We start from the raw sequence: 14,803 nt of genomic DNA on the forward strand, positions 1-14,803 counted from the left end.
ATTATGGGAACCGTCAGAGTGAATATTATTAAGGCTATTAGTACCTAATAGTCCCAGGCCAGAGCAAGGGTCGAGCAACAGCTCGACTGTCTATCTGTCGTTATCTCATCTATCGTCATCTATGGTCATCAATCATCATCATTCCCTGCGCGTCTTGCCTGCCTTGCTCCATTGCCGCTGGCACAGCTCAAGAGATATTGCCAAGACAAATAGCAACATACCAGGACAACTGTGATGCTCCCGCTCTCACCACTGAAAAGGGGCCGCCCATGTGCCAGCAGCTCCGAAGGTAGGCGACGCACTGCAATTACCGAACCGTACCCGGCTCCCACTCCCATATATATGCTGTAGTTTTGACGCCCGTCCCATATGCCCTGATGCCAACTGTTCCGTCACAACATTGCTTTTTCCAACCCCCCAATCTTAGTGAAGAGCTTCTCCGGAGATGGCTGAAGAGTGATCGTTGCAAGACGAGCGGCAATTGGCAAGCATGAAGCAGGAGGGGCGAGAAACCGAACCATCAGTGCTCGGCAGCGGACTGACAAGGTCAATCTGTCAAACTCTGGTTGACAATGTCGCGAATCGCCCACTTCCATGCCTCCCCGCGATCCGCGTTGCTGTTGATCCAGAGGCCACACTTCTTCCTCCACCGCTCCTCTTCCTCGCGCTGTCGGCGCACAAACTCAGGTCCCACGTCAAACTCCTCACCCACTAGCCAGTCGTCTTTGATGTCGCTGACGCGGCCGTTACCGCAGTCACTGGACGCCATCGTGCGCTCCTCGAGGTCGGGAATATCTTTGAACACATCATCCTCGTCATCAACGGCATTCAGTCCATCCAGTGGGTCGTTCTGCTCTGCTCTGCCCGTCTGCGGGGCTATCTTGAGCCAGCACATGTTTTGCGGGTCGAACACCATGCCGCCGACGACCTGGACACCCTTGGTAGCGCCGATGTTGGTGATCAGGGCCGGACGCGGTGTAGCTGTTTCTCGCTCACGAATAAGGTGCTGAGGTACGGATGCGGTAGATGGGGAGGAAGCAGGGACGTCGAAGGCGCTGAGTGCGTTGTCATTGCCCTCCCACCTGTACGTCTCCGGGTTGTACCACATGCCCTTTACCACTGCTGCAATGTTAGAACTGTGTAAACCACGCGTAGAAGGCTTGAGTGATTGACTGGTAGGAAATTTGAGTTGTTGATGGGTATGAGACTTGACCGGTATACGGCTGGGAGACTTGACCGGTATACGGCTGGGAGACTTGACCGGTATACGGCTGGGAGACTTGACCGGTATACGGCTAGGAGAACTGGGTGATTGGCTTGTAGAAGATTTGTGAGGTTGGTGTGCAGGTTGTCGTGTAGGGGATTTGAGAGGTTGGCGTATCGGAGATTTGAGAGCTTGACATGTGGGAGATTTGAGAGGCTGACGTGTAGGGGAGCATTGTTGTTGACGGATAGGGAACTTCTGTGGACGGTTAGGAGAATTATGCAGCTTACTCTTGGGGTCTCTCGGAGGGTTCAGATTGGAAATGAGATGCGGCTTGGATTGTGGGGGTTTTCTCGGCTTTTTCGTCTTCGCTGCGCCCAGAGAAGTCACAGGGTTGAAATTGTTTCTTGCCGAAAGCTGCGCGACGCGCTGAGCGGTGAGTGGAGCAAGCGGGCCTGCTGGGTTGCGTTGCGCAAGAATGGTCTCTCGAGCGATGCGACTTGCGGCAGTATCGCGAGCAAAACTCGGCACGTTGTCGACCCGGGAATAGAGCGGTGTGCTGGGAGATGGGGTCACCGTCCGGTCCAAAGGCATGTTTTGAGAGCCCCTGTTCCGACCCTGGGATCTGAATCCGGCAGCAACCGGCTGCTTCAAATATCTGGCTTCCGCCTGGCTCGACGTAGGCAGATCATCAAAACCATCCAGCTCATGGCCATCGCCAAAGTTACGCACACGTCGCGGCATACTAAGCTTGCTCCAGGCGCCATCAGGAGTGACCTTCTCTGTCGGACGAGACCTTCGCGGACTAGGCGATCGTATCGTCGACCGAGATACCGCGCGCGAGTTGGGACGGTATTCAATGCTGGTTTCCGAATCGTGGCGACGGAAAGTTCGGGACTTGGCGTTTATGTTGTAGGATTGCGACACTGATGCGCCTGCGGGAACGAATGGTACGGGCGCTTTGCGGGCCAGGGCTGCAGCGCTCTCGGTGACTCTCATGCGCTCCACCGGAGTCTTTGGCCGCATTGTGGGCTGAGGCCTGCTGGAATGGTCGGTTCGGGATGGGGGTCGCTCGTAGCTTCGGGTTGCCGGGGGCCGGGCTGGAGACTGAGGCGCCCGCATTGCCGGCAATGACCGCTTAAGTCGAAGAAGCTGCGCACTTGTGGTAGTTGGCTCGTTTCTTAGCGACACTGCAGATACCTTCTGACCAAGTTCCCTTCTACGCGGTGTGGAAGGGGTCGTGGTTTGCGATGATGACGGAGTTGTAGCACTGCTGACGCTGGTCACCGAAGACTGTGCTGAATGACCCCCCATCCGCGAGAGTGAGCGCCTTGTGTGGGTTTGAGGGATCGGGCCTCCGCTCTCAGACACAGGCTCCAGTGATGATTGTGTGTGCGAACGCTCGTGACTCACCATCGGCCCCATAGGCCGGGGGAGGCGGGACGCAGTCACGGGCTTGTTGGTGAACTTGAGTGCAACAGAAGCTTTAGGCCTTGAGGGACTGCTAGGTCTGGTTTCCTTCACTTGGATGTTGCGGTGCAGTGTCAATTTCCTGGAGTCGAAAACATCGCCGTCGCCAATATCAAGTCCAGCCAGGAAGTCCTCCTTGTCTTCCTCTTTCTCCTTTCCTGGCTCCTCCTTGATGGGCTCCTCAACGTGTTCTTCCTTGATGGGTTCCCGGATGATGCGGACGGGAGAGCGACTTTGCCGTCGATGCTTCAGTCGCTCCCCCAAATCAAGCGGGCCAGTTGGAAGGATAAGACCATCGAAAGTGTCATCCTCGCTCTCGGCAGTGATAGAGCTCGAGATACTGGGACTGAAAGCAGAGACAGATGAGCTGCGATTGGATTGCACATCACGTCGGGTTCCGCCATGCCTTGTCCCGAGACTACCTTCAGCCCAGTCCAGGTCATCAAGCATTGTGCTGAGTGTAGGTGTCTTAGGAACATCCCTCCGGGCTGAAAGCTTGAGCTTACCATCCACCGGGAGTTCGAAATCCTTTTCAAAGTCATCCTCGCCGGAGATTGGCTTCTGGGGAGTCGGCGGTGTAACGAGGGAGAGCGGCTTTGGCACGTCGCGTCTCTTGGACACCTTGATGGTTGCAGCTCCATCTCCGAAGAAATCGTCGTCGTCCTCGGCGTCCCGGAAGCGGTCCAGGTCAATGTAGCCAGATGAGGTGGCGCTTTTAGATTCATTGCGCTCATCACGAACAAAGGTGAAGACCTCCTTGGGCGGTTTTGACGGGCTAGGTTGTGCCGAGTTACTAACCTGGCGCAGGACTTCTGGAAATTGAGCGCCGTCGTGGGTCTTGATCTGCAGTGCTTGGCCGGCATCGGGAAACTCGAGATCGTCAACCCAATCCTCTTGAATGATCTTCTTGATCTTCCGGCCTCCAAGGCGCTTTATCGTGCCTCCCATCAATGCCGAGGGTGGCACATTCTTGGGAAGCGGAATGCCAGCCTTTGCGGCCGCAGCAATCGCGTCGAGTGTCGACTTCTCGTCGTTTGCGGGCAGATGCACTTGTTTTTCCTCTTCTCCATAGATAGACTCGAAGTCGGAGCGAAAGGATGACTGGGAATCGCGTCGATTCGAGCTTACGTTGGCCGAGTTGGAATGGTTTGGAAACGCAAGGTCGTCACCTTCAATAACAAAATCGTCATCGTCCCAGTTTTCGATCTCCTCCTCCACCGGCAGGCGGGTTTTCAGACGTAACGTAGATTCCATGGCTGGCGTCAAGGCAGGTTTGAAATCCAGATAGATTTTGGCAGTGAAAGTCACGGCGCGATCGGGTTAGTGCTGGGGATTCATAGTCGACAGCACCAAGCCTTCAGGCGACTCGATCGCTGCCAATTCGGAGAAAATGGAGGAAATGGTTCTTCTTGCAGGCGGCAGATCGCAATGGGAACTGAAAACCGAGCTGGGCTCCAAGGTTAGATTTTGGGTAGGCAAATGTGGTGATCAAGTTCGACCGAATGCAGCGATTTCGCGGCGATTGGACGAATTAGCAGAGGTAAACCGTCCAATGCAAAGGGCTTGCATGGGGTCGGGGATAATGTTTGGGTAGCGCAGTAAATGTCTTCGAAAACGGGCAGGGTGCGTCAACTTGGATAAGTTAAGGCAAGAATGCAGAAAATATTTGCTGTTTTGTGTGTTCTGGAAGAACGACGTGGTTCGAGAATACAGTACGTCGAAATGAAATGGCGGAGCTGGAGAATTGAAAGCTGTGGCTGGAAAGTTGGTGAGAGAGGGCGGAGGCGCCCAAGGCACTTGCCTAAACCGGGGTGCATTTGGGGCGGGCCATCAGCCGACTTCCCCAGAGACCCACCTGGTGTAGATCATTTATGTGCATAACAGAGTCTATATGCAACTAACGCTATCATAATCATCGAGGTATCCGTATCAAAGTTGGATTCTTCAAACCAGAACAACCCAGACAAGCATGCAACCACGAGAGCAAATCTCAAGCAAGCGCCGACCGACAGAGGTGGCTGGTCCGATTGAATGCAGAGACTTGTCATTTGTGTCAGCTCAATTTCTAGATTTCTCTAAAGGTAACTGATCTTGAACGTTACCATGGCCTGTACAGCCCATGCTTGAGCACTTTGACGTTGATGTGGAGTCGCGTCTGTAGTGGACGCGAAGACGCGCCCTCACCCCGCATTTCCAATAAGATAGGTCGCTTGTCTTAGCATTCACCACGCCCCTTGGAACCAAGAAGCGCATCTCCAATGAAGCCGGCTTAGATGTAATGATAAGTAACTATATTGAACCAAGAGTGTCACAAGTAAACCAGCATACTAATAACTGATCGTTCAATCTCTTAGCGCGAGGATTCGGAGTCCCATGGGGTCGTCGCAGGACAGACGTTACCGTTTTAATGGAAATCCCCGCATCGCACGTTGGATACAGCAGCTCTCGTTATCGTCATTGCTCTCTTTGACTTTAAAGCTGCGCTGCCTACTTACGCAGGGTCCTCAGACTTGAACCTCGAATTGCCTGCTGCTGCCTGGCATGTTCTTGGTGCGACTACATACATATTACGCCACCTGTCGCATTGTTCGAATCTAATGGATTTGAGCTTGCGCAATCTCATTTCTTTCCATCCTGCTTCCACAGTACGAGTCAAACGAAAATAGAAAACTTCCCGATCCCCGTTTACCTAACATTCGACGGTTCGTGTGCTCCGGGCCGCATCCCTCAAGGTCCCAGCTTCCAACCGGCGCCGTACTGTTGGTCCTGGAGTCTTGGAAGTTAAAGCCGTGGGACCGCCGGCATATTACCTTGGACTCTTAGCATAGTGCTCCTTAAATCTCAGTTTGTTTCATCTCAGCGGCGTCCATCCATCCAGTGCGGTCCGTTCAAAGAAATCCAGATATTTCCAATCAAACATATCTTCCCTGACGATCATCTCCGTCCCGCCCTCATACCTGTTTTCAGCCGGCCGGCGTACCATGGCATCATCTCACATCATCCGCATCCCGCGGACTGATGAGGAAGGCACCTACGTACTCGGCGAGGTCACGCCGTCGGGATCGAAGCCCCTCAATGTCAAATTTGTGGCTACGGAGGGCGAGGAACCGTATGTGGTCAAGTGTGAGTTTGTCCGGTTCAGCGGAGCTTCCCGTGTTCATCCAGGATCATGCCTCGTTTCCAGTGTGTTGTTGGCCTAGAGAAGCTAATACGTCGTTCGCATTATAGTAAGACATGACCGTATTGGCGAACTGAGAGCTAGCAGCAGCCCCTGCTCGCCGGGGGGATGGGAGAACATCCTGAAGGCCCTGCTACTACAGGCTCAACCCATCGAGGGGATTGAGGCAGGCGCGGAAGCAAATCCTGGCAAGTCAATTACCATCACCATCAGGCGACGCGTCGCCGGCATCAATGTGAGCCGCATATCGCCCAATACCGGCAATGTTGGAAACTAATCCTCCTTGTAGCAACGTCTTGGGAGTATCACACTCAACCACAAGGCTGATGAAGCTATTCAGCTGTTTGACTGGTGTGGCGCCGCGATTTTAGAACGAGAGAGATTCCAGGAAAGCCTAGCCTCCGAAACGGCTAAAGTATCGGATCTAGAAACCCGGATCACTGAATTGAGAAACCAGCTGGACGAGCTCACGCAATCTAAGAAGGCCAGGGAAACCGAGATGTTAGAAAAGTTCTGTGCTCTCTTGAACGAGAAGAAAGTCAAGATCCGCGAGCAGCAGCGGCTGCTCAGTACTGCTCACGTTGACCCCTCAAGGATTGCTGCCGTTCAGGCTACCCAGGCTGCAAGAGCAAAGATCCAGGAGAATCGAAAGCCCGCTGCTTCTCGGCGTTCAAAACGCAAGGCCCTTGAGGACGCATCCGGCGGGGGTTCCTCATCCGATTCGGATGATGGATTTGAGAAGATGGCTGTTGACAAGATGGATGTTGATTCGAACGAAAAGCCCGTTAAAGAATCCAAGGAAAGCAACGAATCAGAGGACCGTGAAACTACGGACGACGATGCGACCGGCAGTGAGCCAGACGAAGATGAGGAACCAGCGCCGCTACCACGGAAATCGCGGCAGCCAGCAAAGCCGGCGCAGAAACCGGAGCCGAAAGGTCACGCGACAAGGGCTAGCCAGGCTGCAAAGGACAGAGACGTCGCCATACATCCGCCGAAGAGGGGACCGAGGGCAACACAAAAGGCAACCAGTCCTTCGCCAGCTGACGGAAGTGAAACTGAGTCGGATGACGAATTATGAGCTGTCCCCTCGTCTAGAAGGCAAACAACAAAATGATTCCACAAAAGATTCCACAGAAGATTCCACAGACTGAGGCTGTGATATCTGTCCCACCCTCCTGCGAACCTTTTTGAAAGCCAAGCGTTGTGTTTCGCTATCACCATAACTCCGCTCAGTGGGATCATTGGGATCTCTGAAGTACCAATTTCTCTCAGCAATGGAATAAAGTCCTCAACGCCTATCGTCCTCGTCGAATTTGCCCTTCCAAAACCCCCTATAATGCTTCTTCCTCCCAGCCTCGGCGATATCCTCCACCTCCTTGGGCGTCAACTTAAACATGGGCAACTTGGCCTGATAGTTCTTCAACCGCTCTTCATTGCCGCTGGTAGTAAGCGTCACGATCCCCTGATCCAGGCACCATCTCAGGGCCACCTCCGCCGACGACACTCCATACTTGGCCGCCAAGCGTTCATAAATCGGGTCGACGGGCCCCGGCGCGGCTTTGGTAACCGCCGTCAGAGGCCCGTATGCCTCAACGGCAATCCCCTTCTCCCGGAGGAAGTCGAGCAGGCCGCCCGTGTGCTGCAGATACGGGTGGTACTCAATCTGGTTGACCACGGGCGGGTGCTTGGCCGTCTCCAGAACAGCCTCGAGATGCTCCCGCAGATAGTTTGACACGCCGATGGAACGGACACGCCCGCTGTCCTTGAGCGCCTCCATCTCGGCCCACTTCTCTTGGAGTTGCCGAGGCGACTCGGCGAAGAAGGGGCTGTGGATCAGATACAAATCTACATAGTCCACCCCGAGCTTGGACAGGGAGCGCGAAAAGGCCGTCTCGACAGACTCCCCTGGTCGGCAGCTTGTTTTGGTGGTGATGAAGAGCTTTGAGCGCGGGACCGGGGACTGCGCGATGGCGGCGCTTAGCTCGCGTTCGTTGCCGTAGGCTGTTGTCGATTGATTGAAAACGAGGGTAGACGGGTTAGTGAGGAGTGTGGTAGGAAATGAGGAGGGAAGGCATACACTCAGCGCAGTCAAGGTGGTAGAAGCCGTTCCTGATGGCTGTCAGGGTATCATTAACGATCTTTTGGTCGAGCTCGTCCTTGTTACCGCGCTTGGAGTTGGCGGTTCCTAGCCCATAGCCGAGCTTAAGATGTCGATTAGTACCAGTACCGTAAGTAGTAGGCGATGGATCCGGTTGGGTTCCTTGACCAACCATTGGTATCTCATTCCCATCACTCAGCTTCAGATTTGGGATATATTCTTGTTGTTTCGGCAGAGTGCCGAAAGCATCAGGCTTGAATCCGGACGTATCGGAATTCATGGTTGGCGTTGGCTGATATGGTGCTGTCGATATTTGATCGTATTGAGTTGTGATAATTTTGGATTGAGATGCCTGTGTCTATTGTGTCTGGGGCCAAACTCGGTGATAAACCCGTTTGAGAGCCGGATTGCGTCCGATACGGTGCATCATGTATGCCATGTGCATCGCGACATCCCGGCATCGGTGCCATTCCGTGAAACCGGGGACGGCCCCACTACCCACAGTGGGTTCCAAGCCTGCGGGGCATCATATCTGCAGCGTATGACGCAATGTTTCAGGGAGCTTGGGCGCTGAAAAAGAGAGGCTTTCGAGCGTGCACTGGGACGGGACTTCTGAATAGTTGCCTTTTAAAGGTATAGTGAGTTTGAGAATACCTAAGAATGCATTTCCTATTTTGCTTCCTTTACATCCATGATACAATCCGAATAGTGAAGCTCAGGTCAGGTATGCATAGCACTGCAACGCAACATAATCCGCTACGTGTAAGTACTCAGAATGCCATTGAGGCGAAAGGGTCGTTGCCACCTGACAGACCGTTGGTAACGTTTAGACATGGTGCATCAAACTCTCCCGCATTTACCGTTCTGCTGGTGCTCAAAATTACGCTACGCCGAGCGACTTGACCCATGCAACAAATTCCGATGACGTCCGACATCTCCGGCTGCCGCTTCGGACCGCCACCCCGCCCCCGCGAACATGCTACTTCCGCCATGACATGCGCTGCATTTCAGGGAATATATTTGATAGATATAGTCGCGAAATTTTGATGGACTAGGTAGCCGCCCCCCTAACCTTAGCTCTGCAACATAGCTGCCATATCTAGTGATTCTCCGCACTGAGCCCCGAAGACCAGGCAAAGCAACGGCCCCGATTCCCAGCGTCACATCTCCCTTCTGACCTGAGCCCTGTGAACGGTTACCACACCGCGATCAGGACGGCGGCGACCGCCTCATGCGCTTTCAGCCCGCAGCCCGGTGTCTCGCTCTGACCCAACACTTCCGCAGCCCTCTGAGTCGATCCTTCTCATCCTTCAGTAATCCCGGAGCCATGGCCGCTGTCAACAACACCTCGCCATACTCCTCTTTACAATCCCCTGCTGATCAGGGCGTGACCCTTGCGGCGCTTCCCAAATCATGGCACTTCACATCCTCACTTCCCGCCGACCCGCTCTTCCCGACCCCGGCTGACAGCCACAAGACGCCCCGCGACCAGATCGGGCCACGCCAGGTGCGTGGCGCCATCTTCACCTGGGTGCGGCCGGAGATCCAAAAGGACCCGGAACTGCTCGCCGTCTCTCCTGCGGCCATGCGCGATCTCGGCCTGGCTCTGTCCGAGGCCGACACGGACGAGTTCAAGCAGACCGTGGTCGGGAACAAGCTGCAGGGCTGGGACCCAGAGACACTTTCGGGTCCGGGCTACCCCTGGGCCCAGTGTTACGGCGGTTTCCAGTTCGGCGACTGGGCAGGGCAGCTGGGCGACGGGCGAGCCATCAGCTTGTTTGAAGCCACCAACCCGCACACGGGAGTCCGGTACGAAGTGCAGCTCAAGGGGGCAGGCATGACCCCCTACAGCCGATTCGCCGACGGCAAGGCCGTGCTGCGCAGCAGCATCCGCGAGTTTGTCGTCAGCGAGGCACTGAATGCGCTGGGGATTCCCAGCACAAGGGCGCTCGCCATCAGTCTCCTGCCTCACAGCAAGGTTCGGCGGGAGCGGATCGAGCCCGGGGCCATCGTAGTCCGGTTCGCCCAGTCCTGGCTGCGCTTCGGCAACTTTGACATTCTCCGTGCCCGCGGGGAGAGGGACCTGATCCGACGCTTAGCAGACTATATTGCCGAGGACGTCTTTGGCGGCTGGGACAAGCTCCCGGGTCGCCTCGCAAACCCAGAGGATCCTTCCCAAACCCCCGACCCAGCCCGCAACATCTCCAAGGACGCCTTTGAAGGCCCCGAAGGCGCCGAAGAGAACCGCTACATGCGCCTGTATAGGGAAATCATACGGCGCAACGCCCTGACGGTCGCCAAGTGGCAGGCCTACGGCTTCATGAACGGCGTGCTCAACACCGACAACACCTCCATCTTCGGCCTGTCCATCGACTTTGGGCCCTTCGCCTTCATGGACAACTTCGACCCCAGCTACACGCCCAACCACGACGACTTCCTACTGCGCTACAGCTACCGCAACCAGCCGACCATCATCTGGTGGAACCTGGTGCGGCTGGGCGAAGCCCTCGGCGAGCTGATCGGCTCCGGGCCGGGCTGCGACGACCCGACATTCGTCAGTTCAGGCATAACCGAAAAAACAGCGCCGCCGCTCGTCGCCCGCGCCGAGAAGCTCATCAACCAGGCTGGCGAGGAGTACAAGTCTGTCTTCCTGGCCGAGTACAAGCGGCTGATGACCGCCCGACTTGGGCTGAAATCCCAATCCCCCTCCGATTTTGACACCCTCTTCTCCCCCTTACTCGACACACTGCAGGCGCTCGAGCTAGATTTCCACCTCTTCTTCCGGCGCTTGTCCTCACTCCGCGTGTCCGCCATCGCCACCGAGGGGGACCGCCTGGCCCATGCCTCACGCTTCTTTTACAAGGAAGGCTCGACCGCCACGCAGAAAGACGAGGCGGCCGCCCGGAAGCGCATCGCCGACTGGCTGGCCGTCTGGCGCGAGCGCGTGGTCCAGGACTGGGGCACGCTCGAGACGTGGGGCAGCAGCGACGGCAGCGGCGGCTGTGCCGTCTCGGACGAGGCCGACGAGCAGCGCATGGCGGCCATGAAAAAGGTCAACCCCAACTTTGTGCCGCGCGGCTGGATTTTGGACGAGGTGATCCGGCGCGTCGAGAAGGGCGGCGAGCGCGAGATTCTGAAGCGTGTCATGCATCTGGCGCTGCACCCCTTCGAGGACAGTTGGGCCGGCCGGACGTTCGACGGGGTGCCCTACCAAGGGGACAAGGAAGAGGAGGTGCGGTGGACAAGCGATGTGCCTAGGTCAGAGAGGGCTCTACAGTGCAGCTGTAGTTCTTAAGTGGTTGATGGTTTCCCTAACCTTTTCTCTTCCTGCTCGGTTTGCAGTTAAGAGGACAGCAAAAGTAGATGAGATGTAATCTTCATGCTTGTACTGCACTAATGATTCACCTCTGTGGTCGAGATATGATCGTTTCTCCTAGACAACTGCATCTCCCTCAGGAGCCGCCGACTTACTCGACGACCAGAGGGCATTCTGCTCCTTTCGCAATGTCAACGTACCGGCTTGATCCTTCACACAACCATAGCAAATCGTGCCCGCAACTAGGAGTTTATCTTGCTAAACGAGTGACTATGGGCTTGAACTATCTCTATACATAGGCAAGGTAGAGTAATCTATCGCATGCACTTCCTCTGCCCATCGGTCTGCACCCTATCCCCACGTACCACCATAAGCATCGCAATTTGGCCAAACCCGTCACCTCCCACATTCCCCGCTCCAGCTTTCCTTGCCCGCGTCTGCCAAAATCAATTCCTCCGAGCTATACTAGGGTTGGAAAGAATTGCCAGGCGGCCCGCCTGGGAGAGGGGGTTTGGTCGCTGTCCTCATTAGATCTGGACATGACAGATTGAAGCCTTCCTCCACAGCAGGTTGCGGGCCGCAACCGGTTGATATTGCAAAACCATAATCATAAAGTGTCCAAAGCACTCGGATTGGCGGTAGCCTCCCGAGTGTAGGATGTCGGGCGATTTGTAAGGTTAGCTGCTGACGAAGATGTTTCGTAAAACCGAGTCTCATATGGTCTAGGTGAACTCGATCGCAAAAATCATTGCAGGGTGACAAGAGAAGATGCATAAGCTCCAGCTGAAAGCGTGTTGCTTTTGCGGAAACATGGAATCGAGTCCTAGCGATAGGCGCCGCCAAAGCGGCCTCCAGGTCCCATTCGACCCCCCATTGCCGGTCCGACCCCAGGGCCGGGTCGAGTTGCAACGGCGTGGTTGGTGCAGAGCATGCCAACTCGCGAGCCGAACTTGGACCCCCGCAGAGACACCATGTGTTTGCGAATATGAGCGGCAACGATCTCTCGATGCTGGGGGTTGGCATGAGTCAGTATGTACTGGATCAGATAATTTCCGTACTGGTCGCTGGCAATGTCGATTAGAGGAATCCGGGGACGGTCAACCCGGCCTTCACAGACACGATCGAGGTATCGTCCCAGGAACTCGGGGCCGCCGATCTTCAAACACTTCTCAACAACCTTTGAGGCGAACTGGTCCATGCTGTACTCGGCCGCGTAGCGGATAACATGGTCGATCGCGCGGCTACGGTCCGCCGGAGCACCATGCTCACAGATATGCTGAATACACCAATTGCCGAATTGGCCATGGGCGACGATGTCGATATTCGCCAGGACTTCCTCAATGCACGGCCGCTGTGACATCGCCATTAGCAACTTGTAAGGGTTCGGGTAGCAGAGGTGACCTTACCTTGTCCTCTTCCAGACAGTTTTCAAAGATATTCTGTACAACCAAGCTTCCCGTCTCACCCAGAGCGACTTCGTGCCACATGCCACGCAGCGCCTCGTTCACGTACTTCATGATCTGGGGCGGCGACTCGGTCCACCTCAGCTCAAACAACTTCTGCCAGACATGACAAGCGTAACGGTGAATAACCGTCTCGGGAATGCGCCGCAGAAGCTCGTGAACCATGATCGCTTTGTAGTCTTCAGGGACGGAGTCAAACGCCTTCTGTATCACATGACAACCGAAGGGGTCCATCGACAAGTTGAGAGTGTTGCCACGAATAGCCTCAGCGATCTTGATGACCTGTTCGGGAGTGCCATGCTCGAAGCAGCGCTGGACCAGGAAGTTGCCGAACCGATTGATCATCAACGGATAGGCCTGCGCAACGATGGCCTCGACGATGTCGTATTTTTGCTCGGGAGTCCCAACCTTGAGCTTCTGCTGAAGAAAGATGGATGCCTGCTGATCATTGTTGCACACAATCTTGTCCACAATGTATTTCCAGTCACAAGTGACGTTGCGGTCAAGTAGACGACGGTAGTTGAGTGGCTCTGTGGTTGGAGATACATAAGTCTGTGCCTCGGAAGCCAAAGACTTTGCAACATGAACCGCCGGGTCAGCAATGCGATCGTGAACAGTCAAGCGTGGTGTCACACTTACCTCGGTCTTCCATGGGGCTCCGGTGGAAGTAAACTCGGTGGCATGCGGAGATAGAGGGGTCCCAACGGCTTGCTGCTGGTAAGGAGGGTACAGCCCCAATCCCATGCCGCCGCTTACAGTCCCTTGCAGACCAGCGGCGTAAGTCGGCTCATACTGGCCAGTGCCCATGTTGAATCCGGCAAAACCGCCACCAAAGTTGTTCGATGGGCCGAACCTGCTGTCATACCTGTTTCCACGTCGTCCTGTCGGCCTCATCATATCCTGGTCAGGCGCCATTCGGTCCTGCCGATACATGTCGACGCTCGGCGGGGCGAAGGCAGGTTCATAATTGGGATTGATGGCCCGGTTATTGGCCCAGGGCACAGGCTGAACTCCATCGCCCATCATTTGGCTCTGCGAAAAGTGGCTGGTTGGGACGGTCTTGTTGTTGCCCCATATACCCCTGGCGCGATTGAAACCTCCAGTCGACAGAGAATCGCTGGCGTCTGAACGGGTATCGTCTTGGATCATCCAACTGTGCTCACGGGTGAGCGGTGGTTTGGTAGCACCAAGAAGGGCGGGGACAGTCACGATTCGGGAGGCGGGAGGAGAGGCTAGGGCAGTCATGGCCGACGAGAAGTCAGATTCGGATATGAGGGAGGGGGTGACGCGCCCACCGTCCTGGCCGGTGAGACGAGTCTGCGCCAACTCCTGGTCCAATCGCGAGATCTTGCTTTGGGCCTTTGCAAGCTCAAGCTTGAGCCGCAGGATCTCCTCGTTGTTAATCTGGCTGTCATTGGATGTGGCACTGGCCGATCTGGTCGTAGGGGCGGACGGTGCAGAGACACCCTCGGCTGCGGGGGTCAGGGGCAAGGAGCTAGACGATGAGTGGTGGTTTATGCCTTGGTTGAATAGGGCTTCATCATCCGACGACTTCGCCTCAGTCTTCTGCTGCAGAAGCGCATGCTGTTCGGAGAGCTTGGCGTAAAGCTTGTCCATGAGGTACGAGTCCTTGGGGGAGGGAACGTCGTGTGTAACCTTCAACTTCTGTCAATGATCAGTCCGATACTTGTTTCGAGAAATGAATTCAATTACCTTGGGGCAGCTCTGATTCGCCAGCTTGGAGGTCGAAAGAGCACCTACAGTCTTCTTGAGAGATAAAACTGCAGCATCGTCCTGCAGCCCATACAGTTAACCCATACAGTTGATGGACAATACGCGGGAAGACTGTGCGGTGGGCAACAGGCCCACAACGGACGCAATGTGCGGAAATCGAAGGGATTGTCGGGCTAGTGCCCTTACGGATGAGGAAGGTACTTTAGAAACGACTTACCCTGGAGTTCTCAACGATGAATTCGTCAGATTGTTTCGAGTTCTCATCGGGCGAGAAACCCTTGGAGGTCGAGGTTCGACGCTCATTGGGCGAGCCAGTCAGAGCCCCGGCCGCAGACAT

At 55.4% G+C, this 14,803-nt stretch overlaps 5 protein-coding genes across 5 annotated transcripts; 2 read left to right on the top strand and 3 right to left on the bottom strand.

The window, feature by feature from the left end:
• Positions 1-547: 547 nt before the first annotated feature.
• On the bottom strand, positions 548-3,928 carry N656DRAFT_703229 (uncharacterized protein; the record flags this gene model as incomplete). Its single annotated transcript, XM_064811090.1, has 2 exons — positions 548-1,119; positions 1,495-3,928. The coding sequence occupies 2 exons, from the start codon at positions 3,926-3,928 to the stop codon at positions 548-550; spliced, it is 3,006 nt and encodes a 1,001-aa protein (XP_064673249.1).
• A 1,727-nt stretch (positions 3,929-5,655) lies between these two features.
• On the top strand, positions 5,656-6,933 carry N656DRAFT_795388 (uncharacterized protein; the record flags this gene model as incomplete). Its single annotated transcript, XM_064817403.1, has 3 exons — positions 5,656-5,797; positions 5,903-6,087; positions 6,142-6,933. The coding sequence occupies 3 exons, from the start codon at positions 5,656-5,658 to the stop codon at positions 6,931-6,933; spliced, it is 1,119 nt and encodes a 372-aa protein (XP_064673250.1).
• A 210-nt stretch (positions 6,934-7,143) lies between these two features.
• On the bottom strand, positions 7,144-8,408 carry N656DRAFT_746937 (Aldo/keto reductase; the record flags this gene model as incomplete). Its single annotated transcript, XM_064812934.1, has 3 exons — positions 8,126-8,408; positions 7,933-8,056; positions 7,144-7,856 (listed from the first exon to the last, which is right to left on the bottom strand). Exons 1-3 carry the CDS (start codon positions 8,231-8,233, stop codon positions 7,144-7,146), a joined length of 945 nt encoding a protein of 314 aa, XP_064673251.1. The 5' UTR covers positions 8,234-8,408.
• A 480-nt stretch (positions 8,409-8,888) lies between these two features.
• N656DRAFT_775619 (UPF0061-domain-containing protein) lies at positions 8,889-11,448 on the top strand. Its single transcript, XM_064814478.1, has one exon. It carries the CDS (start codon positions 9,185-9,187, stop codon positions 11,246-11,248), a length of 2,064 nt encoding a protein of 687 aa, XP_064673252.1. The 5' UTR covers positions 8,889-9,184; the 3' UTR covers positions 11,249-11,448.
• A 498-nt stretch (positions 11,449-11,946) lies between these two features.
• Positions 11,947-14,565, bottom strand: N656DRAFT_392144 (ARM repeat-containing protein). Its single transcript, XM_064809503.1, has 3 exons — positions 13,372-14,565; positions 12,676-13,305; positions 11,947-12,620 (listed from the first exon to the last, which is right to left on the bottom strand). Exons 1-3 carry the CDS (start codon positions 14,347-14,349, stop codon positions 12,093-12,095), a joined length of 2,136 nt encoding a protein of 711 aa, XP_064673253.1. The 5' UTR covers positions 14,350-14,565; the 3' UTR covers positions 11,947-12,092.
• Positions 14,566-14,803: the final 238 nt, after the last annotated feature.

Source organism: Canariomyces notabilis (assembly GCF_033297395.1).
Source record: "Canariomyces notabilis strain CBS 508.74 unplaced genomic scaffold N656scaffold_3, whole genome shotgun sequence".
NCBI lineage: Eukaryota > Fungi > Ascomycota > Sordariomycetes > Sordariales > Chaetomiaceae > Canariomyces > Canariomyces notabilis.

What these genes read in the sequence shown, in the direction of transcription:
- N656DRAFT_392144 (XM_064809503.1), bottom strand. Translation starts at nt 14,349, where the DNA reads ATGGACAAGCTTTACGCCAAGCTCTCCGAACAGCATGCGCTTCTGCAG. An exon ending in GAGCCCCATGGAAGACCGAG is followed by an intron (nt 13,306 to 13,371) that starts GTAAGTGTGACA and finishes CATGTTGCAAAG; the next exon opens with TCTTTGGCTTCCGAGGCACA. An exon ending in ACTGTCTGGAAGAGGACAAG is followed by an intron (nt 12,621 to 12,675) that starts GTAAGGTCACCT and finishes GCGATGTCACAG; the next exon opens with CGGCCGTGCATTGAGGAAGT.
- N656DRAFT_775619 (XM_064814478.1), top strand. Translation starts at nt 9,185, where the DNA reads ATGCGCTTTCAGCCCGCAGCCCGGTGTCTCGCTCTGACCCAACACTTC.